This window comes from Takifugu rubripes, chromosome 20 (genome assembly GCF_901000725.2).
Source record: "Takifugu rubripes chromosome 20, fTakRub1.2, whole genome shotgun sequence".
Lineage (NCBI taxonomy): Eukaryota > Metazoa > Chordata > Actinopteri > Tetraodontiformes > Tetraodontidae > Takifugu > Takifugu rubripes.
The window spans coordinates 15,712,507-15,739,535 of NC_042304.1; the positions used below are offsets into that span (position 1 = coordinate 15,712,507).

Genomic DNA, 27,029 nt, shown 5'->3' on the forward strand with positions numbered 1-27,029 from the left:
AATAAGGTTGTGTCTACAAGTAGCGATAGTGAAGTCCATGAAATGAACCTGGTGACACGAAGCTGCGTTGTTATTATTGTCAAACCTGTTAAGGTGGGGTTACTTCCTTATCGGTATATCAGTGTCCTCAGATAAACCTCAGATCAACCCAACAGTAACAGAAGAGGAAAAACAGGCTCAATGTATTTTTTTATTCACAAGGCAGAATAGAATAGCGTTTAAGTGGAACAACCTGAAACAACCTGAGAACATGCTAATTGGAGTATGATAAGTTGTGTAAACACAGTGATATCTTACAGATAAGAGTAATGCATAGCCTGAGATCCTGTGATGCAAAAACCTGTCCAAAACTAAATGGTTTTGCCCAAGTCTACATTTAGCAATGCCTATGATATTATCACTGTGTCTGTGCATCTAAATATAGACACACACACACACACACACACACACACACACACACACACACACACACACACACACACACACACACACACACACACACACACACACACACACACAGGTCAGGCTCAGAGCCATGTAATGTAGACAGAGCTGCTGATTCTTGGAGCTCTGCGATAGCATCATTTTTACACCATGAGAACATGAGAAACACAGTTCTCAGAGGGGCTTTCTGAATTTCTCTGGTGTGTTACCATTTAAAAGGAAAGGAGGGGACAAAACATACACCCACACACACACAAATAATGTTCAATTTCTTAAATATTGTAGCTACAATCTGTCACAGCCAGATATTGAAGGTGGTAAGAAAGGTATTTTATACAGGTGCATTAAAATTAACATAATTTTTTCTCACCATGAGCTGCCTGCTAAACTAACATTAAACAGCACAACAGGGGAAAATCTGAGGAGTGACAGAGGACAGAAATGAGGAAACATCTCCAAACAGAAAATAAGTATTTTCAAACTTCAGCAGGATTATTAGGACTATCACAAATATTTTAAAATGCAACACTTAATCCACCATTACTAACTGAAGTAAAGCATTAACAAACCAAACTATGTTTTCCTTCCAAAAGGTAAAAACAGCCGAGCGGAGATGGAAAGGTAAAGAGGCAGAGAGTTTGCTTCCCAAACTGTGAATTGCATTTCCAGATTTCCTTTCTGAGTTCTGTTTGAACTTCGACTGAGACGCAGTGACCTTGATGCTGGCCCCAGAAAAAGCATGAGCTGCTAGAAACAGATTCCATTTACACCGTTAAATGTTCATAAATTCTCCGCTGCTCCATCTGTTGCCACCCACGGCCACTCGTGCGTTCTCGTTCAGCAGTGCCGTATGGATGTGTGCGTTCTCTCAGCGGGGATCTTGTGTAAGCTGCTATCAATCCTGTTTACCGTGTCCCTGCTCCCCCGTGGCCACTATATCGCTTACAAATTGGACAATCAGCGGCAGGTGTGTGTGTGAGATATGCCTGAATGACTAAAACAGCCCGACTCGAGGCTCTCTCCCTCCATGTGCCTCATACCTTCAGTGCCAGTAGAGAATGGAGAACTCCTCTCATGGTGCTTACACGGTGGACACAAACCTGGAGCCATTAACTTTTAACAGCTTTTTGTCACATATTTAAGAGATCTGCGGTGTGTTTATGGAAAGAAGGGGCCATTGAGCACTCTGTGGGCTGCTGTCCAAATGATGACCATGTTGGATGAATTAGACAGCCTGCAGGGGAGGGCAGTGCAGTTTGACAATGTTGTGGGGGACGTTTACATGAATGATGCACATTATATGGCCTTTTCATGTGGCCTTTACTGGGAGTAGCCTCAGCGATGCCTCAAATACCTGGATGCATCGCATCGAAATACAGGTCAACTCAGATGGATGAATCACTGGATCAGACGTCCAGTGAATCCAGCCAATTAATACAATCAATTAATCCAGACTTTGGTGTGTTTTTCTTGCATATATTTTGAGATGCTGATTGAGAAATGTAAAGTCAATGTTCAGAATCAAAACGACGGCACGTCTCATATGTCAGGACTGAAAAATAATACCCGTCAGATTCCGAATAAAATGAATCCAGTGTCAGTACTGAATGTTGTACTCTGACAACAGAGAGGCTGATGGGTAATACTGGGGTCTCTGGGGAAAGCTGGGAAACTGCTCTATCATCAGTTTCACAAAACATGCACCGGGCACAACATAATATTTACAACCAGATAACCTCATCTTTCTTTATATCTTTATTATTGATTTATTATCATTATCTAACTGCCACACCAGGAGCAAAGGGAGTTCTGAGGCACGCAAACACACGCACAGTTTCCTGAAACACATGAACACACACCAAGTTTCCGGTGGGAATTTATTCAAAAAGCAGCCATCTGTGAACCCCTGCTGTGACTGCTGGCCTTATCATGTAGATTCTGTGGCACCATGAGAAGCAGAAGTGATTTTAGATATGAAAACTTGACAACACAAAGACTAAAGGATGGAAACTTGGATTAAAAACATGAGAATACAGAGAAGAACAAGGCCATAATATGGAGGCACGCTGGTAAAAAAATAGGTAATGTTCTCTGAAAACATTCTACTGGGAGGAAAAATAACCGTAAAAACTGATACGCACAAATAAAAATGATCATTTGCATAGGCTTACAACTGTTACTGTCGGCTTTATGCTGGGAAGATGAGACAGACAACTCATCAACTGTTAATGTTGGGTGGGGGTTTGATTTTATCTGATATAACTGACATATAAGCCTGAAATTAAGTTATCGTGTTTATCAGGTTTGACAAGAAAAAGGTTGGCCCTGTTACAAAAGAAAGGCCCATCCTCGTCAAATATTAGCATTTCACTTATTTAAAAATCTGTTATTTCTCGGAATAGTTTCAATCTTACTTCACCTCATCCGTGTTAAGTATTTGCGTAAGCTAAGCTTATAGTGCATGACACATGATGAGAGAGTGAGAGTAAGAAGGACAGAAACAGAGAGACCAATGAAGAGCCTGTGTCAATGTTGGAGTGTTTCAGTAGGAACTAGTCTGCTTATGCAGACACAGAGAGCTAGAGATAACGCACTGGTGAGGTTTCATTCTGGCCCAAACAACCCTTTTACATATGGAAGTGTGATCAGTCAGAAGGTCACATGATCTGTATTTATTTATAGTGAAACAGTAAAAGAGAAGGGACAGGACAGTGACCAAGTAACAGCCATGGCTTACAGAAAATAAGCCAAATCATCAATAGTGGTACTAAAAAAGCTGGTAAAATTGTTCATAATGATGTCAAGATTAAGGATCAGTCTGTGGTTCAAAAGACTTTAAATTTCTGGCCTAGCCGATAAGTTAGCCTAACTGGTCTTAGATGGAATATCTAAAGCCACTGAGAACATACATCAAATCCCTTCTATCCCATCCCTTCTTTGTTTGACTGTCCTGTCACACTTTCTCCCACTCAGGTTTCATCACTTGATCTTTTCTTCCACACATTCCCTTCCCACCATCTCTAAACTCTGGATACAGCCTAGTGATGGTGCCCGAGGGTGCACTTACTCTGCCCTTACTTTCCTGCTGCAGCTCTTCCTGTGGAGCTGTGGACGGAGACTCTAAAGGAAGTCTTCATCTCAGAGGACAGCCCACTTCCTCATGAGACAGCAAAATAAATAGATCGCAGGTCAGATAACGGATTTAGTTCAAATGAATCAACTGAATAAAAATAAAAAAACACTACAGATTGTGGTTGTTTGGAATCTGAACAAGATGTCACATCACATTTCAGAAAAGGTAACGAAAGGTTGGGCATCTTTGTTTGTTGTCCTTGTTTTTCTGCACAGTCATGTCCTCCATGCGGCCTTTTGTCTTTATAAAAAATATGACGATACCCAATTTTGACAATTTGCGATACAAAATTAGGAAATGTAGAAGAGCAAAGGTCACTAGGACACTGCTTGGAACACATCGAAAAATGGATCCGTTTGTAACGTCAGTTATAAGAAAAGAGCCACTGAGCTGCGGTCCAGGCAATGAATATGCGGGTGGTCCCCATTTCAGTGCATTCAGGTTTGTGTGCGTGGCGATAAATTTTACCGAGTATCCTCACTGTTTCCTCATCTTAGTGGTGTACAACTTAAGTCAAGCTTTCAGTTTTGCTGAATAAATCAGCAGAATCATATGTTTCTGCTGCTGCTGGCCAAATGCCTCGCCATTGGCAGCTATGAATTTCCATAATTTCAGCTGTGTGAGCGTGCATAAATCTTCTGAGTAATGACAACACACACACACACACACACACAGCACAGCATAAACATACAGACACAGTTAAAAATAGATCAGCCCATAAATCAGCAGTATATCCAGTGTCAACAGTCACCCGTGTAACCAGACTTGAAACAATTGAGCCCTGTGATCTGAGGTACGTGTTGTGAAAGAAATCTCACTTTTTCCTTTTCACAAACCGAAGAGAAGATAATGCCTCAAAACATAAAGGATTACAGCCAACAAGAGACGATTCTATTGATGCAAACGTCTAATAAGGAAGAAACAAAAGCGCTTTCTCTGAGATGACTGTTGGCAGGGAGCACAATTTAGAACAAATGGCAGGAGTGGTTGTGTTTCCCCCGGGCACACTCGCTAAGACTTAGTGGGAAATATTTTCCTTCCTATCGCACACAATTGGCCCGAGGGTGTTTCCCTGCATCTAAATATTCAAAGAATCCTTTGTTTTGATAGCATAAGAGTTTAGACATGGAGGAAGGCTGCAGCCTGAGTGATGTTAAAATTGATCAAACATGCCTCAATAAAGAATGAAAGATGCTTTTCCTGTTAAGAAGCTGTACATTTTAAGGTATTCCTCAATTCCTGATTCATTTTTATCCATTCTTGCTGCTGTTAATGAGCTCTGAAATGCAATGAGGTCATAAACTGATAGGTACTATGAATGCTTAGGGGATGGCACAGCCATGCATCATTCATTCATTTGCACTGTTTATTGAATCTGTCAAAGCATGTATACATGCAACATTTCTGTGAGATAAATGTACTCCAAAATCACTGTAACTACAGTTTGGTTGGTCCGTTCTGTGAAATAGCATTTAGCAGAGGGTTACAAATTTTTTAATTGAAACATGAACAGGGAGCAGAGATGGATATCTTAATGTGGTTAACCTTGAGTAGACCTTGCAGGTGGGTGGTATAGAGCCAGCCTTTGTGCATACTTAAAAACTCAAAAACTCATTAAAAGCCAATTACCCAAAACAATAATCCCTGCCAAATTAAACAGAAATGGTCAAGCAACAGCTTTGCCTTTGACCAAAATTAAAATGAAAGGAAATCATTTTGAACAAAACTAATATGCTCTCCAGTGAAGGCCTTTATAATAAAAATAATAATTTCATCTCTATATAGCTGGCTGGCTCCCAGGCTCCAAGACCACCAGAGTAACCAGGTTCATCTCAGAGGCAATAAAAGCCCCAGACAGTGTAAAAGACCCAAGCAGAGCATCTCGAAGCATGCTGGGTCTTCTTTCACGAGAACACTTTACGTGACCAACGTTATCTGTCATCTGTTAAATTTAAACGAGGCTAATTGCTGGAATTCCAACAGGCACAGAAAGTAAAACAAATGGCCATAAAGGCACATGGTTGTGATTATAACAGAGTGATAAGCATCTACGATACCTTCCTTTCTCCGTCCCAGTACACCCATGGAGCAATTAGATACAGGTGTGCTGACAGGTGGGGTTGTGTCCTCCAAAACGTCTTTGATAAATAATTTTCAGTGCCTGAATCAACACTGATGGTAGCATTAGCATAACCGCACAAAGAGCCTACAGCTGAAACAATTTTCTAACAATGCCAGCAACCGTTTTTACACCAAATTCTCTGGTCTAGTTTATTTACAGACTGAATTTGCATTAGGGTACACATTCTAAATTTTCAACGATGATAACTGCACGCGCCACAGAGTATTTCCCACATTTTACTCCAGGAATCCATTTAACTGGTGTCATGTAGCAGGAGCTTTTGGTAGATTGGTACCAAGGTGCTTAGTTGATATCTTCCAAAGCATGTTGCTTGAGAAAAAAAACAATAAAACAAGTAAAAAGCATTTTCCTTAAATTCATATATAGCCATCGCCTTAAGAAAAAAAAACCAACAGCCCATCCTCCCACTGTAACACGGCAAATAAAAAAGTAACACTAATAAAACTCAACAACCTGCTTGTTCATTAAAGACAGCACTAACAGGCTAAATCGGTACCATGTGGTGCCTTCCTGCCCTCTGCTCTTCAATATAGCGGGCTGAACATCACAAGGCATGGACTGATGAGATACACATGTCCAACGCCACATTACCACATGTGAGCACACAGAAGCAATCTCTATGGGTCAAGCATTTCAAGAGTTTGTACCTGTGAGCTCAATTACCTCTAAACAACGATATCATAGGAGCCAGATGAGAATGGTGGGGGTGGCAGATCATTTGGAAATAACAAATGAGGAACATTGCATCTTATTATTTCAAATCTACTGTTTCAAGAAGTAACGTATATCTTCAGTGTTCCGAGAGGGATCCTCAGTCCTTTTGAAACATACCTTTGGCCCCCTACTCATTGGAAAACTGGGATAACCTACGGAGGAAATGCCTGGCATTTTCCCAGGACAAAAGGGCTGATACAGATGTTGTCAAGGCCGAGGAGGAAAATATATCAAGGTAAAATAGACATCTTTGTCATTTTCAATTCACTGTCAAAAATCAGAATCAGATGAGGTTAACCAGGCGTCAGAAAAAGAGGAACTTGGTCATAGTTTCAGCCTGGTTTGCACTGATTTAAGCAGTTTGGACACCCGTGTGAGTGTGTGCGCATGTGTGTGGAAGGCTGAAGTGTGACTTGTGAGTGGTGTAGACATTAAGTGGCTGACATCAGATCTAGTCATTGTGGGCTGCACCATTTGTGTGTGTGTGTGTGTATACACTGCATATGTGCACATGTATGCTTCACAGACCAAACACCTGTGTCATATAAATCCACCATGAACCGGCTCCCAAAGCAGAGCTGCATTTTCAATAACAGTTACAGAGATGGCCAGAGGCAAGGGGTGGAGAGTCAGCTACTGTACATCTTGTAATGGAGTGCAGCTGTGCAGCATGGCTGCATGCATGCCTGTTGTACACACATAAGCTTTGAAATTGGGAAAAGGTTTTAGCCAATTCATTTTTGTTGCGTAGAAACCAAAATGAAGACAGACCATAAGTTTAGTGGAGCTGTATAACAATACTGTGAGAATGGGAGTATAGCTGGTTATAATTATTTTCCCAAAGATCAAAACATGCTAACGGGGTAGATATGTGACATTTGGTTTTGAAACAACAAAAAGCACTGTAATTGTAATTTGTAAGACAAAATCAAATTTAATGAATGAACTTTAAAGTTGAACATGAGTGCAGATAAGGAGACAGTAGACGGAGAGAAAATAGCCCCACAGCAGACTGTGTGAGGGCCCAGGATGCCTTTCTGTGCTTTAACTCTGTGGTTTCACTCCAGAGTTCTTCTTCTCTCTTGGGAAATAAAAACATTCTTGTTTTCCCTCCAAATGAGTGTTCTGGGGGCAGCCAGATGTGCAGGAGGAGAGGAGGAAAAGGAGGAGGAGGCGCTCAGATGAAACTGCATTGCTGGGCAAGGGGACCATCAACACCAGCTTCTCTCCTGCAGGAGCTTGCAACCTCGCTTCTCACCTCTGACCTCTCTCCACTGACCTAAGGGACGTGGCGGGAAGTGGGAGGAGACCATTACGCACCCCAACACAAACGCTTAACTATTTTGGATAAAAGGGCCAAAAGAAAATTAACTGTTGGTGTTCATTTAGCTGTTTTGCTGATAAGTATATGTGAACATGGGGGCGGTCATCTTGTGCTGTCTTATTTTGGCCTCACCCAGAGTCCCTAATGTAATTCAGGACATGACATCAGCCATGTATTCTGGTCTTTTTGGACAATCCGTAGAAGAATACCATTAATTCTTCTGGGACCTTGTGAGAGACCACCGGCCAGGGTGGTGGAGCAGTTGTGTAGGAGTAGAAGGAGGACACTGTTTCAAGCCCTGGACGAAGGGTGGAGAGACAGAAATAGAAGGAGGGATAGATATAAGGGAGATTAGAGAATAGGGAGAATGGGAGAAAGGAGGTGTTAATATAGAAGATACAAGAGTGATGAAGTTCAGGGAGGACTATGAGGTAAAGAGGGCAAAGAGGGCAAGGGAGGATGAGGGGGGCCTCAAGGGAGCAAACTTAGTGCAGGACATCGTAAGAGAGTGGAACATTATCTCTGCTTGTGCAAGTGATTGAAATGGATGTAAGAACATGTAAGAACTGTCCCAGCTAAATCAGATAGGGAGGCTGGTCTATATTCTGCTATACACTCAACAGTTGAGGGTCCCTAAGGGTTCAGGACTCTCAAGAAAAGAAATATGGACGAGAAATATGTAAGTAAGATGCATAATATGAGCAACTCTGAATGCAAAAAAATGTTTCTAACTTTGTGTGTGGCCATACAGCCTCCTGCTGACTACATTGCACTCATGACCTTGCTAACTTTTCCTTGTTACTATGATGAAATAATCAAAAAGATTTGGGGTAAAGTTGTGTGTTTTTAACTTTTTAATATTAAATGTTCTCACTAGTAGAGTCCACGGAGAGAAGAAAGCACTCAGGGAATGATCTTATTAGTTTAGCATATTTTTGTTAACCTTTCGTAGCTTTGTTTCAGCACATAGACATTGTTGAAGTTGCAACATGACCACAGTCTTTTTTCATAAATCCACTGCAAAGGAAAATGTTTAAATAGTGCAACATCCTGAAGGAAACCAGTGGTTTCAAACATGACATTATTCCACAATCATTCATTAGGATGAATAATTTACCTTTTTATATGTGACATAACAATTGGAGGAATTCACTTGTTTTTAGTCTGAGCTGTGAGTGTCGTATTCTTTACTGGTCCATCGCTGCAATGTGTCTTTCTCTTGAATCACAGCATCTACAAATTTCAACTGAAATGTACCCCACAATTTCCACGTCAGGGAATAGTTTGAAGAGATTGCAGCACACTGTTAGAGTTGCAACCTCTCAAAGTAACAGCTGTGAGCTTATTGAGTCAGATAGCTGGCATGGCATTCTTCTCAACAGGAAACTGCTCTTTTCAGTGCACTCCCAGACACGGCAAGGTAGGAAATCAATGCACTGCCCTCATAAAAACCCTCACTTCCTGTCTACACAGGAAACTCACTTGCTTGCTCCTGATATCCTGCAGGTCTCATTCTGTCTGTGAGATTGTTCTGCCAATCACAACATGTTTATCAATGACAACAAGCACAAGAATGCGACCTTATCAGTACGTGAGATTGAATCAGGTCGTGTGATAAATGTAGTGAGTAAAAAAAGGCCTAGAGACATAAACTATCTAATCACAAACATGTCAGTTCTAATGGGGGGTGACTGGCTGCAATACACCTCTGTATGCAAATGAAGAAATTTGAACATAAAGAGAAACTCAGATCCCTTGAAATGGTTATCTGAAATAAAATAAAAACACCAAATAAGTAAATAAATGGGAAAAATCAGTATATTGTGGAGTTTGCTCACATTAATTTATCCACCTAAGTCTCCACCAGAGGTGCTAATCTAACAAAAGTAAGTCAGAGGGTTGTCAACACCACTTCCCTGTCAGGTAAAATATTCCCATTCCTTTCAAATCACTTACCCCTTCCTCCCTCCCAGCTGTGGAATTGAACCCAGAGTCTGGGATTATTGCAACATTTGACCCTCAACCTCCGACCCGCCAAGATGACCTTGTATTCCATTAAACTGCCTCTCTCCTGCTATTACCCAATCTGATGACTCACTTAAGGGGGATCCCAGGTAACATGAGAACAAGATGGTAGACCTACCAGTTATAATGGCAGCTGAGGAAAATGGTCGTCAGTCAGAGCAGACAGTGGCTTTTGGTAAAACAAAAACACTTTAGACAGCACTGATGCTAACAGGCCTGTCAGTTGGCATCACCGGTTTACCACAAACCGACACCTCCTGCAGGCTTTACTTGGAGAAACTGTTTAACTGAAACTAAAAAATGCCCGAGATTCTCTGGTTGTTTTGAGAAAAACAGTGGCGATGGAAAACATAGGTGCAGCAGAAGGTACTAAAACTTGTTACTGTGAACTAGTTGAAGAGTTCTGATGTTTTTCTCCATTAAAACATCTAGAACAAAGCATAAAAGAGAGCAAATTGAGAACAGAGGCTACCCCGCTCCATGTTTATTATTACCATTATCCAGTGGTAATAGAGAAAAGACCAAGCAAATACTGGTGCACCTGTTAATTCCCCCCGCAGGGAAACAGGCCCACAAACTCTCCAGCTATTTCCTGTAGCCCTGGGGAGGGTGTGGGATGAGCAAGCAGAACCAGATGATGGGGTGTTTGGGGTTACAGCTCAGTGTGTAGTGCCCATCAGGGAGGTAGACCCAGGGGGTAAAGGCCAGGGTGGGATCGAGCCACACCCAGCACTAAAGGGGAAAACTGACAGGAGGCAGAAGAGAATAGATTCTATTCATGTGAATGTGTTCCAGACCCAGACCAAAATCTGAGTATAGGTTAGTTCCAAAGGATGCAGAGATGATTAAACTTCCACAAGGGATGGATATTCTGATTGGTTCCAGTTGGAACACGTGTCATATCATGGCAGCATTAAAAGAAATCATGCCATAATTTACAAGTCGACATTATCCCCAAAAGACTTGAAATAGACATATTTTAAAACCCGTGAACGTGTCCTCTGGAGGTTCCTACAATAAATGTAATATTTCAAATCATTCTTCATTAATCTCAGTCTAATAAATCGACCAAATATCAACTATGAGGCCGGGTCTTAGAACAGTGTGGACACCATATTCTTTGCAAATTGGAACATTTTTGCTTCACATTAGATTCTAGCACTCCCCTAATGGCCAAATATAGGAACTAATCTAGTCTGTATAACGAGATTAAAAACAGGTTTAAAGACGGTTAACTTGACAAATATTTAACATGAATCCACGACAACTCCAGGTTTTCAAGCTGCCAGGTAAACTTGACAAAACCTCTGAAACCTCAAACACGGTTGTTCCATGCCCATAATTTCCTGCTTCCTTTTGGTGTGAAAACACAATTTCTTCTCCTTCATCATCCTCCACCCCTTTTGTTTCATCTCCCCGTCTTCTCACCGGCTGTTCTGTGCTGAGGAGAATTAGATAGCATAACATTTGAGAGGTCCACTGTCATGGAACACCCAGGTTGGGTTTTTTTTCCCCTGCCCCTGTGCTTCACCTCCTCAATGTTTCCTGCTCAGACAGCAGGGCACTGTTGTCCCAAACCGTTTCAGGGGGAACACGGGTCACCGGCACACTGCACAGATCCAGGAGGGACATTGAGAGCTGAGGGAATGGACTGGCAAGTGAAATTGAGCATGGCTGTACTAAATCCATCACAGAGTTGAAAAAGAGCATGAGCATAAATAAATTCTAAAGGAGACAGGAGGAGCGGGTGGAAACCCATAAAAATAAGGGTAGTGGAGGTAAAAAGAACATCAGGTGACATAAAAAGCTTCAGCAAACAGCGAAATAATGTTAGTTTAGTAATGTTTTATTGTACCTTAGTGATGGCAAAGCAAAGGAATGCGTGTTGTAATCATTACTTGAATTCACAGTACGACAGAAATAAGAGGTAAACTGTAAGACGGGACCAGAGAATGCCTAAATTCATCCATGGGTGTCGGTGAGTGACTTTGTAAAGAGGCTCATTAACTCATTTGTCCCATCATCTGCGTGGCTGCCGGGGCCACTGTGTGCCAATGGAGTCTGTGACAGAGTAGCTGTCACGGACTCTCCGTCTTTCAGTGAGTGTGGGGCCTCGACATCGAAAGAGGTCTCAACAAGGAGGGTGCAATGACTGATGAGGCTCAGGGGGAATAAAGACGAAGAGAATGGACAGGCAAGAGTGAGAGAGGCTGGAGTGAGAGAAGAAGACAAATTAACATAAAGAAAGAATGGTATGCTGTTCCATTTTTAGGAGTGCGGCTACGTGTGATTTACAAGAGCTGTGAGAATCCTTTTCAAACACTATCTAACACAAATCATCAGTCGGTGGATGGCGGCCAGCAACACCGGGAACTGCCCTTCCTTTTCTAGACCTGTGGCATGCTCAGAGACCAACACTTCAAAAGAGAAATTATGTTACATTTCACCATCCATTACGCCTCATCTCTGCCAGACTGTCCTCATAAATCCCCAAACACAGGATTAAAGAGGGCCGCCATCTCTTCAGAGCTGAAATTATGGAAGCAACATTCCTGCATCGCCTGCAGCGTGTGTTCCTGTGTCTCTAGTTCTTATTTGGAGACGCACGCAGCTGGTTAAGTGGCAGTGACCCATTCATTTTATAGGTTGATAGTATAGTCTCACAAGAATGGATCCCACTTAATCCCTATGGAGATTACCAACTCTGATTTATGCCCTGCACCCCTGTCTACAGACCCTGCTGGTGACATAACTCACATGCAGACAGACAATCACCTGTCTGTGACCAGCTGCAAACAACTGTTTTCCAAACGTTGTCCTGACTCTGGTTTTGTGAGATGTGCATGAGCGGGGTCTGCTTTCCTTTGATCGGCCACGCAGTGTTACACATGAAAAGTTATTGAAGCTCTCATGCTGCTGGCGTGGGAGACTGGTCATGAGAAATTACACCGGCAGTTGATCGGCATTTATGGGAGGAGAAGGTATGCCAGCTGGAAGATGAATGATTTCTCTTAATACCAACAGAACTCTTGCATCTGTCAGAGAGAAATGTCAGACAAAACCTGAAATTGAGACATTGCAAATATTATAAAATGAAAGTGCAATATTGTGTTTAGTGCTTAATTTTGTAAAGATTCAGAAATCAACGCAAAAACAAAAGACTGCGATATAAAATTACATTACATGTATGTCAGTATAACCACAGTCAGTGTCATGGTCAGGTGGGGAATTAAAAGAATGTAAAAAAAAAACAAGACTGATATGTGGGTGCCTAAAAGACTGGACTAACCCATGTACGCTGCAGCAACATTAGTTTAAACTATGTGACCTCTGAACCCATTGTAGGCTTCAGCTCTGGTGACACCACAACTGTGATGCTGCGACAGGAGCCAGAATGTCACGGGCACCACATGCAACAACAAATAGATGTGGCACCAACGTGCGCTGTTACCCCACACACACACTGCCGTACAGACAGAGGAGTCTGAAGAAGTGAAGACACAGAGAATGTTGAGGGTCACTTGTCAAATAACCTCTAACCTCTAGGCCTTTCACAGAAAAAGACGGAGGGTGGTTTGTGTTACAGACATATGTTCTCAGGGATGTTCCTTCGACTCCGCACTCCCACTCGAACTCAACTCATCTGTGTCCCACACTATAGGCTGGCAAACAAGATTAACAGTAGATTAAATAAATAAACAGCATTATATGTGATGTGACAACATGAACTAAAGCAGTGTTCTTCTGCATGAGTACATGTGTACATGCTTTGCCCCAGGCAAGTTGTCACTGGTTCCTTCTACTGAAAGTGGAGTACAGAGGAGTAGATGGAGAGGTGTTAATGCTCAGGCAGACACAATGCACTGCTTGGCTTTCAGCGGCCCAGCTCTTCTCATCAGTCATCGCTGCACTGCAACACAATCAGCCATAAGTATTCCTGCTGCCTGTTAGAGATCAGAAACATTGTCCCTCTCTCGGGTCGAACTAAGAGTAACATTGTTACTTTGCCAGCAGACACATTCGCACGCTGACAGGCAATGCGAGGGGTGTGGGTGGAGACCATTACATTTAACTTGAAGAATGTAGTAGAAGACATTCTGCTTGATTTGTCAATATTAATGCTAAAATATCTGCTTTCAATAAAGGACTAATTTAAATCTAAACAGTCTAACTTAATTTGGTTTCAAGACTTTTCACAAAAAATAAATGTATCATCTTCCTTAGTTAAAGATGTAAGCAGTGTTAAATCATCAAAGGTCGTTCTACTGTGGTTTAAATGCTGTTTTTGGTAACTGATGTGAAACTGTTGAGAAGCATTGTAGGAAAACATGTCTTCGTGTTCAAACAGTGTCCATGCCGAGAGAATCACAATCTTGCTGCAAATGTCAATTGTTCTACTCAAAATAAAGCATTAACCGCTGTCAGTTCAGTCTCGGCCACGTCGGTTCCTCCTCATTAGGCATGAATAATCGTCAATAATGTTTTCCCATGATTCTCAGCAAGGATCAGAAACAGAATCCAGAATTATGGGAGTGGACTATAGCACTGTTTCTCACTAACTGGAGCCATGACCCTTTCTCCCCTCTCAACCATTTAACCTTTCCACTCTACCTCTGTGAGTTCAGGACTGGGCTGGCACCGGATGGTTGAAGAGGCCACACTGGTGAGTTATGGACCTCACCAGGACGTGGTCAGCAGGCCGTGATTTCTCATGCACCACGAATGGCATGGCAATTACAACTTTAGCTAATAACTGAAGCATAATGAAGATGGATGGGGTCAGAGGCAAACACAGCAAGGTCACAACTCAGGCTAATTGACAGTACTTATTTCGGAGCACACTGCACGAATAGCTGGGACGCAGCAGGTGAACAACTGCCTAAAAAACAATTCTGATAAGCAATGTTAAAGGTTAAAAAAATAATAAAAAATGTCAAGATTGCCCCAAATCTGGTCCCTGCAGAATTAAAACATTCCTAAATAAAATACCAATCCAAGTTCCTGTTCATCTTTGATGGGATTTAATTCCAGCTTTATTAAGATGTCTGATCATAAGATCTTTAATGTATTTAACACTGTATAATAATAACACACTCCGTATATATAGTATTAAAACACCACTAGAATCCTCTCCATGCTTGAAAAGGGATCAGCACATTTAAAAAAAAAGAAAAAAAGAAAACAAGAGTGGGGCTTAAGTATGATATTAATACGTTTTATCCATCTACAGCAAGCTGTATGAAACACAATAGTTTGGGTTTACATCCACAATCTGTGCTCAGTTCACCAATAATCCCCTTATAACTCATAGTAATGCCCAGTTGTATGAACAAGGGAGCGAGTCTCGCTCTGCTGAGCAAATATACAACAACCTGGGAGCTGCAATTCCCATATCTGATTCATCTGAATACACTAACAGTCCAACACAGGACCAGCTGTGAACCTTTGACAGGACTGCTGCGTGTGTGCGTGTGTGTGTGTCTGTGTGTGTGTGTGTGTGTGTGTGTGTGTGTGTGTGTCTCTGTGTGTGTGTAGACATGCCCTGCCCAGAGGTAAAAGTGGGTTGGTTCAGGGGGACTTTGCAGTATTAGAAGGCTCCGGTTCTGTTTCAGTCCACTGGTGGTCGCTAAGATTAGCTCATTAAGCAAGACTGGCTGAAGGGTATTAAGACATTTATCATTCGTGAAAATTGCTGTTTGATCAATTCTGATCACACAAAGGAATGATGAAAAATGTTCAGATATCTCTGCAAACATGCAGACACATGAAACAACCATGCGACCTGCACTTGAACCCAGTTTTGGGTCTGTTTGAACTCGGCGATCCATGTTAATGTGAACAAATATCCAGCTAGCTGCTTCGAGATGTCCTCATATCCTGCTGCAGCCCACACACGCACCATATCCCCATCCCAAAATGGGGCCTCCCAGCTACTCTAACAGTATTAAAGCATTTATATAACAAGCTATTGAAACACATCAACAATGTCCTTTGTTTTTATGCTAAGGGTGTATTTTTTTTTAATGGCGTCTGGCCACATTTGTCAAACTTGACTTCTCTGTTGCTCTCAAACTTCCTGGCTTTCCACCACTCTGAGCGTACGATGGGGGTGTAACTTTTCCAGAGTTTGAACAACTACACCTTAAGTTGGAACAAATGAAGAATAATTCATCACTGCATTTTGGCAAAAGCTGCCACCGTTCTTCTCCGACAGTGACCCGCTGTGTCCTTCGGCAGTGCTCCCTGCCAAGCGTCACCTCTAGTAATCTGCAACAACTTGTGGTGGAAACACCCTTCCTTGGCAAATGCACAACATGTGCCCACTTTACCCTTTTTCCCTAATCAATAATTCAACAGTGACCTCATGTGACTACATAAACATGAAATTGAATTTAATAGGAAAGATTTCCTATAGCATGCCCAATAAAAGACAGGGCCATTCTAGAAAAAAGAAAAGCTGACATTACATCATTTCGCTCAAACCCGCCATCGGTATCCTGACGCTGACTGTCCAAACAATTTATAAAAGCCAGTTCTGAAATTGAACTTAACAAATTCCATCACATTTCTCTTCTGCTTGCCGTCCTTAAAAAAGCTTATGCCTCACTTTTTCTGTGTTTTCACTGGCAGCCATGGGCAACGCAGCAGGAGGTCGGTAACAACTTTGTCCTTTAGGTCTGATTTCAATCTGACTGACGTCTGAGAGGGAGGCTCGGACTGGAGGTCAGAAGAAAAAAACTCACTGGAAACTGCTCATTTTGGGTTCTGGTGGACTGTGGGACAATACCAGCCGGGGCTGAGATGACAAAATTGGAGGATGATAGATTGCTTTCCGTAAAATGGCTGTCACTTTTCCAGGGTCTAAAAACAGGCATGGCATCCGATTCTCTTTCCAATATCTCAACACGATGGGCGCTTTATTTCACAACAGGCTTATTTATCACATATTACTTTCTCTTAAATGAATTAAGGCAACAAAATGAATGAATTTTATGGCATAAAGGTGGTCAGACTAGCAGGAATCAATTAAAAAGTTAATAATTATACATGAAAATCCTACCTAAAAAAGAAACCCTGGACAAGACTTTTACAAAATCAAGGTTTTTGGTCTGAGAAAAAAAAGGAGACGCCACCAGATATAAAGGAAAAGACGACAAGAATCTAAAGATGAGAAAGTGTGTGTTTGTGTGCCTGGGGTATGAATAATGCATGAGTGGCAGCTCTGATGTGGGGTATAGGGTTTCCAGCCAACCAGCAGAGGGGCCGTGTGTGTCTGTGCCCAAACCCCAACGCACTGCAACGCTGGCTTCAAAGGGTGTGGTCTGGACTCAGTCGCGCACCAACACAAACTTTCTCTTCTTTCTCTGCATCACTTACACACGTGCATGCGCGCACGCGTACATGCACGCACGCTGGACTTCCAAACAGGAACACACAGCATGCTGTGTCCTGGACGCCGAGTCTGGGATTTGGTTGGAGGGAGGCCCAGTTTTCCACACCTGTGTTTGGAGCAGTAATTAGGGGCTTGTTCTATTTTCAGGAGCGAGTGGCTCACACACATGTGCTGTGAAGTACACAGAGAGAGCACTGATGAATTCAGTCCACCCTGTAGCATTTGCTGGGCAACAAACGAAGAGTGTCAGTGATCGTGGAAAGCTCCAAGTGATCCGTAGACGCACACATATTTCCAGTTCCAGGCCATCAAAGACCTCATCAGAGTTGTTCCACCCATCATGTGACATCACAGACAGCTACACTTTGGGATATTTTTCAGGTAAAATAGGCTGTTTGTTGGTGACTTTGTCATTTTAAGGTGCTATCTTGTAGCGCACTTTCAGAGTTGAAGTGCAGGATATCTGATTTGGATTCAATCGTTGGGGAAAAGCAATACTTTACTTGACTGGCATTACAAGTCTTTCACACAGTAGTCTTTTTTGCTCTGAAATTGCATGCGGTGCGTTCCGAAATCCTCCCAGCCACGTGGCCAGCACATCAGAGACGGCGTTTGCCACCTCTGTGCTCGTCACACCAGTCTAGCTCAGCATCTTAAGGACTAAAACAAGCATGGCAGTTACCAATCTGTGAACTCTATACTTTGAGGTTGCGCTGGTTTGGAGAGCAATGAAGCAAAGCTATTACACCATGAAAAAAAGATTTGTGAATACGGGTCAGGGAAACACATGAGAGAGAGAAACGTGCTTATTAATTCTCTTTCCTTCTCTCTTGCTCACATCCCGTAAATACATACGCATTGTAACTCGATAATATTAGAGGGTCCAGGGCTTTTCAACGTAACTGCTGAACACTGCCACCAAATCTGCCCACGGACATAAACAAACACTTGAGCATGCCAATGCCACGGAGCCATCAAGACTCCCACTCTACAATGGAAAGCCAGGGATTCCCCGTCCCCACATCTCCCAGCAAAGTGTCACACAACCATCACATTCTGCCTCACACTTTCCCTTTATTCTGCTCCTTGCGCATACACACGAAAGCAGTGAGGGAGAAAGAAGTGATTGCCAAAGGCAGAGCTTCTTGCATGCTGTGGGTCAGTAATCATATAATGAGAGGATTGCGCATTTAGTGGGTGCTCCTTTTATAGCAACTGTCAAGACCAATATGACATTTTTCACCTTGACTGAGTGAGTGTGTGCATGCATGCATATGTGCCCAGAAACTGACGAGAGGCTGACAAGGGGGATTTTGAGGATGGCTAAGAAAGGAAGCCAAGGAAGGAATAAGTAGAAGGATATAGGAGAGCAAGAAGGAAAAGGGAGAACAGAGCTGTCATTGAAAGAAAGGAGTACATGAGAAAAAATTGGCATTCAGCAGAGGGTCAGCAGGAGGTGGCAGCCAGGTCAGGGTGAGGTCAAATAAGGTGCAAAGCTTGTAACTCTGAGTGCGAGAGCAGAATGAAAACAAGCTCTGGCTATCACTGCAGGTCACAGCCAGGGCCTCCCCTCAGGTTACACATATTCATATTGCCTGGGCTGCTTAATTAAAAAAGAGATCCCTGGCACTCCCTAAGAAAGTCCCACCTTTTCAAAGTAAATACACAGCCCTGCATCGGCACTGTTTTAACAAGGATTCAGTTCAATATGAGCAGCGGCAAGTGAAAGCCCCATTGTGGTGAAGCAAGAGCTCCATGAACGCCATCGCTTTCACTCCTCATTCATCAGGCCAACACCTCAGAACAGCATTTCCTCACCAATTAGGTCACCAATCTTGCTATGTGAACGCGCACATACAAGCTGCAAATTGTCTAAATATGCCTACTTACAGCAAAAGAACATCATTTTGTCCATCAATTCTACCCCCCGTTTGTAATATTTGATGATCGGTATATAGAGAGAAACAACATGTATAATTACACACAATTGAGATTTTTAGGGGAAAAAAAGTGAGCAATGAGATTAGATTTTAGTGTACCGACATAGTCTAATATTATTAGCATCAGCCTATAAATATTAAGCATTAATATTTTAGCATGCATCGTCCCCTCATCAAACTTATTTAATATTACATTGCATAAATTCTTTAGAGATAATGTTTACTCAAAAAAAAACCTGCTCCTACTCAAAAGGACACAGAAGGAAGCTAAAGTCTCATTATACTGGGGGAAATTATTCAATCATAGCAACATAATAATAATTTCAAAACTTTAGCCACACACACCAAAGTGTCAGACATTGAGATGAATGTCAGATTAGCTCGCCAGACAAAAATGTGACGGGGGAAGCGAAAGGACTGCGAAGCCAGCATAGCTCCTGTGATAATCGGGTCTGTTTCGACACTCTGTCGTCTGGATGGAGAATCTTCCCACGAGCTGCTGGGTCGTCTGATGGCGCACAGTGCAAGCGAGGGAGTGTAAAAGAGTGAGACTTGAGGTCATACTGCATTCCAGACTCAATGAGTTGGCCAGACTCTTCAGGCAATTAAAGGAAAATGACCCCCTCCCCGTCCACATCCCTCCATCAGTGCTGTCTGCTCCACTGCTGATGGCTTCACATCATCCCTGGACACACTAAGATACTCCCTAAAACGTGTCTATGTCAAATGTTCCTGCACAATAAGCTGAGAGTCACACACACTTTATGAAGCTGTGAGCTGGACTGTTGCACCAGGGTAACCCCCCCCCCCAGTTGTGCAGACAAGATTACGTCTGCTCCCTTCCAGAGAGTCCACTTGTATTTTCGCCTAGTTTACTAACATTTTATTTACAATTTATCAGATTTTTATAAAAAATAATAACTCTGGCCTCTTTCTTCTTAAAAATGCTCCTCTCACACACCTCTCATACCCTTGCCGGTCCAACCTGTTACACCCCCTGCAGTGAGGAGAGCCTTCCCACCAATGCCCCCCTCTGGAGAGCCCAGCACATGCATCCCTTTTTCCTCATGATCTCTGGCTCCCTTTGTGCACCTCACAAACTAATCTATAGAATTGATCACTGTAAAGTATAAGGCAGCACATAGATAACCAGGAGACAATTTTAAATGACTAAATATAAACCAGCTACATTCATATAGGTAAAGGTAAACTCACCTTTTTAACTAATTATATGGTTGGATGGCAGCTGGGGAAAAAACTTCAGTATTAAAACCTGTTAAGGATGGTTTTGTAATTTTATATTTATGAATCTTTTGTTTTATTATGTGTGAGTTCAATTTTCTATTGCAACTGTATTAAAAATGATAAAAATTCAAAACATTAATAAACTTTATGGCTAAAACATGAATCCTTTTTCATCATTAAATGCCTTTAAAAGAGTTAACCAATTTATCTATTTTCCTTTTTATAGAGCCTCGGTCATTTATGAAATAATCAAACTCACTTTAAGACTTGTGCATTTTAGGATCTATTCCCACAAGCCTGCGCATCTGTGTTATCTTTTTTGATATCCATTTGTTGCTAAGTGTGTCTGTTTTCCACAGAACTGCAGGGTGCAAACTGTCCTGCAGACTTCATATGAAAGCTGAAGATTCTGGTTACACAGGGTGGTGACGGTGAAGGGAAAGCAGAGAAAAACAGATCAGGAGAGGGAGGAGAGCATCTGCTTTCATCCTAAACCCAGCAGGGGGTCACTGAGGCCTGCCATTCTGGGAAAGACAGCTGCTACATACACACAGACACACAGAGCAAATACATGGAATGTTCTGGAGGACTGTTAGGGTCCAGGGTGTGATCACTGACAACCACCACTCTAAAATTCCTCCATTCAAAAAGGTCCTGCGCTATGTGTGTTTTTTGTACGCGATGGGACACAAACTTACTCTTGCAGCCAAATCTTTATCATTTTAATATCAGTTCCCTGCAAAGCTTCTATATTAATTCTTGAGTGATGATGATGATTATTGAAAGGCAACTGTTGACCGTTTTAACATTAGCATCTACATTCATTCAGGACTACCACGAAGGAAAGAAACATTTTCATAACTTTCACGTAAACACTTTCAGGACGCCGTTTAGTTTTGGTGATATTCCAAGGCATACATGCTATTTCCTGATTTATTACTGGTTATTATGACGGCCCAGATTTTCCGTAAAATAAATCAGTTCAAAAATCTTCAGTTATGAATGGGGCCATCACTTGGGCCCCGCACCCCCCTGGGTAGAACATAGAATCTGTCCTGCCAAGCATCCATCAGTTCTCTTATAGATCTAGAAGAGGGAGTTGCTTTTACACCATGCATTTATCTTCCCCGACTCTAAATTATATGTGAAAATCCTCTATAATGCTGCTCGGTGACTCCCTGAGCCTTTTTCTTAGCAAACACTCCGGCCGCTTCATGCTTCAGGATTTATACAACTCTGCCTCCCTTTACGCCTATTTGGTCTCGCACAAATAATTATCCTTATCATCTTATCTCCATGCTGCATTTCTTTAACCTAGCAAAACGAGCTTTCCCCGTCATGTTCACACCAATATTATTTAATTACTGTAGTAACTGCTGTCATTTGGTATTTCAATTGTATATAACACACTTCTCACAAGCCAATTCTCTGTTGACAAATGTTTGTAAATGTGCAAGCATTATAAAATTAATCAGCAATAAAAACAGTAATAGTAAATGTTATAAATATAAGTGTTAAAAGTGATATTCTTTGTCACAACTTGTCAGATCCTTGTGTGTGTGTGTGTGTGTGTGTGTGTGGTGTGTGTGTGTGTGTGTGGTGTGTAGTCTTGTTGCATGACGTTCAGTGAACTTTTATTGCTTTGAGCCACATGGGGGCGAACCCCAGTTTACTGTTGCAAAGGCCAAGGGTCAAATTTCACCTGCAATTAACGCCACAAAACCTGCACACATACACGCAGCTGTTCTCGTTTACTCATCCTGCTTGTGTGGTATATGCTGCAATGACATTAGCCTCTGCCAGAGTCTCATTTCATGGTTTCTACTCAATCTAATCACCTGCAGTGGACATATGGACATATGTGTTTTGGGGCAGCAGAGAGAGAGGGGGGGGTCAGGTCAAAATTGTCAGGAGGTTATTTGTGATTAAAGCTAACACTCTCTTATTCTCTGCCCTGGTTGCTCCCAGTTTATCCCTTTACCACTAAAGCTGTATATTAAATGGTATTTTTAGCTCCCTGAATCACAGCTAAACATTCAGTCACACGCAACCAGAAGGAAACCACCTGTCATGGCACAGACCTGGAAACACTGCTATTCATTTGAGATGACTTTAACATTTGACACATTGGCATATCTTGCTATTCTATATAAATATATTTCTAATGTACTCTGATAAGAATGGAGACATGAGTATTGAGTTCACTGTACCCATTTGGAAAGCACTCGTGTTTTCCGCCACCTGCTTGGCCAAAAACGTGATGAATGGCCCATTGCCCTCATCAATCATCTGTGATTGGCCTTGATCTGGGCTGTGATTGGCTAATTAGCCTCATCTGTAACCATTACTGAGAAGAGAGGCAGCTGTGGCAGCAAAAGCAGAATAAGACAAATACAAAAGTAGAAAAATGGCCCCATAGGTCCCGCCCAGACACCTTGCTGTGTTGGTACAATCACAGAAACAAACACCAACTGTGGTGGTAAAGCTTAAAATCGCCTCTTTCAAGCAGCAACGTTTACATTATTATGGTTTGGAGAGTAACAAAATGTGAACAAGACAAGAACAGGGAAGGAAGGTTGCCAGGACTGTGTCAGAAGGTCACCCACATCTCATCTGGCAACAGTTTCTGTTGTGCTACTGCATTGAGAACAGCAATACCAGCTATAGTCAGGGAGAAATGGGAGCGTGTTATTAGATGAAAACAGGACCAAACACTGAGGGGTACAAGATTAATAAGGGAAAAAACATTTGTAGCACAATCCTGCAAACAGAGAAATGAAGAAAAATGCAAACAGGAAAAACAGGGGGAGAATGAAGCCTAAGGCAACAAAAAAGGGACAAAAATCATTAAGGTATCTTTAACTTTGGTTGTTTCTGCCATTACCACCACTCCTACTGCTGCCAATACTAATAATACTAGTAATACTAATACTAATACCAACAACAACAACAATAATAGTAATAATAATAATAATAATAATAATAATAATAATAGCTGCAGCTGCAGCTTAACTCCGGTCAGTCTGTCTGTCCAGAAGAGACACCCGAGACTCGTCTGAGATGATGCCCTGCCGGCTGTACGCCTTCAGATATCATTACAGCAGACACACAGCACGCCCCCCCTGCCACCCACAATCTATCCACAGCCAATTACAAGCAATTTCCCTGTCCTGGGTGTAGTGAGGACAGGGGAAAGAGAGAGGGGAGAGAGAAAAAGCTGTTGTCGGCCTCAAGCCGACACACATGGTTCTGTTTACAAATCGCCCATTGTTTAGCTTTGCCATAGTAACGAGGCCCTGACACCGACTGCATCGATGTTTCGAAAGTGAGACAGCAAGAGGGGGGTGTGGTGACCGTCTTTCAGTCAGTAATTGTCTGCAGGGTGGCCTGAACTTCAAGGACAAGCGATGGTTCATTCTCGCATTAGGTACCACAAACACACGTCTGTTCCCCTGCTAACCCCCCCCCCCCCCCCCCCCCCCCAAAACTCCAGCTCCCCTCAGCACGTCCGACTTCTGTTTGGCTTCCTGAAATCCAGCTTTCCGAAACTGGAGACGCAATGGGTGAGGAGCAGCCTGATTCACCAGAACTGGAATGTCAGCCTTTCCCACAGGAAACCTGGAGCATCTCAAACTAGGGTGCCCTGGACAGGCCAGTGAGCACACACGCACCAAACTGCCAACCCAGAAGATCCTACGACAAGCGGTTGGTCAAACGAACAAAATACAGGCTCTGAACGCAGGACGTTTCATGTAGCATGAATGTGCACAACCACAGATTTACCTCTTTGTTAAATAATGTTTGAATTTGATTTTAAAAGACAATTAGATGAAAAAAAAATCATAATGTGGCTAATTTGATAATACAGGAGTTTATTTTGTGCCCATTTTTGTACCTATTATGTCATGTTTTCCCCTCAACACTCTGGTATGCTGAAATACTAAAAAAAACTTCATTTTCCATGAGCACCACTGGCGTTCGTGAGGAAGAATGTGAATTGTACTATACACGATCAAACAGTTTCACGTTTGTTTGTGCAATTTTAATGAAATAAAAATGTGCGCACATTTCCACTCAGAATTTAACAAAGTCACTGCTTGTCATAGTTTATTCCCACCAACAATTACAACAGTCGTTGTACAGAACACGACTGCGTTTCTTCCATTATCGCTCTTAAGCAGAGTCGTATTTAGAAAATGAGGTCAAACAACTGACTGTAAATGTCTTGAATCATGTTGGCATTACTGGAAATGAAGGCAATTCTTTCTCTGTTTTTTTTTAAATCATTTTAGTCCATTCTTACCTTACATCCGCAACTCTTTTGCTGTCATTTTCCTCTATGATTTCATTTCTACCTGCCTATATTCATGTCCTGCTTGCAGAAAAATACTAATTTTGACGTCTCGTATTAATATATTCTGCTAAATTCTACCACCTGGACAGATCAAATGGACCTTCATAGAAGAGTGATGGACACAATCAAGGCCTCACTACCACCCAGCTCTGGAACAGTGACCAGTGCTGTGATCAGCTGTTACACTGAACCTCTCTGTCATAACCTCCTCACCCCAATTCCCATCTCAAAGAGCACCCCCGTTACCTTCACCAGCATTACCTTCTAACCATAACAAGGGCCACAGTAAGGGGCTGCTGTGAAGAGATGGCACCCTGTCAAGCCTTTCATCTCAATAACTACAGCCACACACGTTCTGGCTTCAACCCGTTGCACTTTTTTACACACATAGGAATGTGCGCTCACACACACGCAGGAGAGCACGGATCCAGAAACGCTAGGTTCCATCTGCTCTTGGATGTGACCCCACTGTTAGTTCCATCTCCCACTCCCCTCTCTGCTTGCTGCTGGCACCACTGTGTTAACAAAAACACCATATTTCTGTCATCGTCCCCAGGACACGCCGTTCCCTTCATATCTCTCTTTCTTCTGCGGGCGTTGAGGGAATGGCTATGAGGGCCTGGAGGGATCTGGGACACGGGTGAGTTGTGGGAAACCAGAGTGTAGTCTCTGGCCTCACAGCATGAGTCCCTCTCCTCCAGCTCCCCCCTTTGTGCTGTAGCTCTGTTTCTCTTTGGGCAGAGAGTCATAAGAGGCTCCATGCAGATTGCGTATTACGCCCACAAATGATATGGGAAAACTTGCCCTGTTTAATGCTTTATTTGCGTATGACCTCTGTTTTCCCTTTCTCAGGCTTGTGTGTGGTTCTGCTTGTGCGTCAGTGTCTCTTCCTACCTCTACGTAGTCTCTGGCATGGCCCCAGTCCCTCTTGGAGTCCAGGTTACCCAGGCTGAAGCATTCCAGTTGGCCAAGGTGAATCTTTGCCACAGAACGGCTGATCTTACGTGTCACAAAGTTTTCACCTGAAAAACACACATTTTAGGCTTTAACTTACGCAAATGTAATGGGCTACATGAAAACATGAAAAACATGAAAAACATGAAAACATGAAAAACAGAAATGGAATGATATGAAATCAAGTGGAGTTGAGTGATCCTGCACAGCCTTCCGATCCTTTGTTCCAAGCCTTCCTTAGTCAAAGAAACAACTCAAGCCAGCAAAAGTCAATTAAATCTTTTGCCACCTCATCTTCAAAACTCCAGTGAGATTGCTGACCTCTCATTTTCCTCATTAATTCACAGTTTCAGTGTCGAATCTGGGCTTGCTGCCAAAACAAATCTCAGAGCATCAATATGTTGAAGCCAGCACAACAGGGAAGTTCTAGTGAAAGAAATGACAACTGAGCAGGACCACCCTGCTCCTGCCGGCGCCGTGTCCAGTTCGGAACCACTGCAGCCAGTTCATTTGCCAGGTCGCCCAGTGATGCTCGACATTCAGAGCGGAGGCACGTGGCACAACGATCTGTGGCTAAACAAATGAGCAACTAATGACTGGTTAAAAGGGCAAAAAAAGTTCCTGGCAATGTCGATGTGACATTGAGCCACAAAAGCCTGCGACAGACTTCCAACCCAAACACGACACTGTATTGTTTAAAATAACTCTTTTATCAAGTTGATGTGTGTGTGTGTGTGTGTGTGTGGGGGGGGGGGGGTAATGCAGTGTTACAGTGTCATGCAAATACTTTGCTGGCATGTTAGAGTTCCATTTTTATTCCTCAAAAGCATGTAAAGACTTGCAGACTGTGCATCTTATCTCAACACGCAGGTACCTGATCCACTTTAGACTCAATGATGAAAAATAGTAGAACTTGTACATGTGGATAAAATCTGAAGAGCATGTTATGCATAACATTGTTGGTAGAGGTGCTTCTGTCTTCTTAAGATAGGCCGAAATAAGAGATTCAGAGTGGTGATATGCCAAAATCTAATTTCAAAGGAAAGCTGTGGATGCACATTTCACAGATAGCTATTTTAACCATCCTGTTTTTGTAAATAAATCTCGTACAGCCTCGTGCGACCCTCTCTTGGACTAAGAGTTCCTGTGAGTTGCTCTTATAATTCATCATGGCCAAGATGAATGTTGCCTTTTTGCTGCCCATAAAACAGCAACTCAGTCTCGACACTGTATCACTGCAGCCCTGACAAGGACCAGACTCCATTTAGGCACCGGAAAATCCCATGAACCCAATCATGTGAATGCACCAGATTTGTAATAATTATTTCATAGGCAAAGCGACAGCCCTGGGCAGACTGAG

At 42.5% G+C, this 27,029-nt stretch overlaps 1 protein-coding gene across 2 annotated transcripts in view; it reads right to left on the reverse strand.

Moving 5' to 3' along the window:
* Positions 1–27,029, reverse strand: part of gmds (GDP-mannose 4,6-dehydratase) — an 80,119-nt gene that overhangs the window by 24,527 nt on the left and 28,563 nt on the right. For both annotated transcript variants that reach the window (XM_029828919.1, XM_003974425.3), the window contains exon 7: positions 25,610–25,737. In XM_029828919.1, coding sequence (XP_029684779.1) covers positions 25,610–25,737 — 128 coding nt within the window. The remainder of the gene's footprint in view (positions 1–25,609; positions 25,738–27,029) is intronic.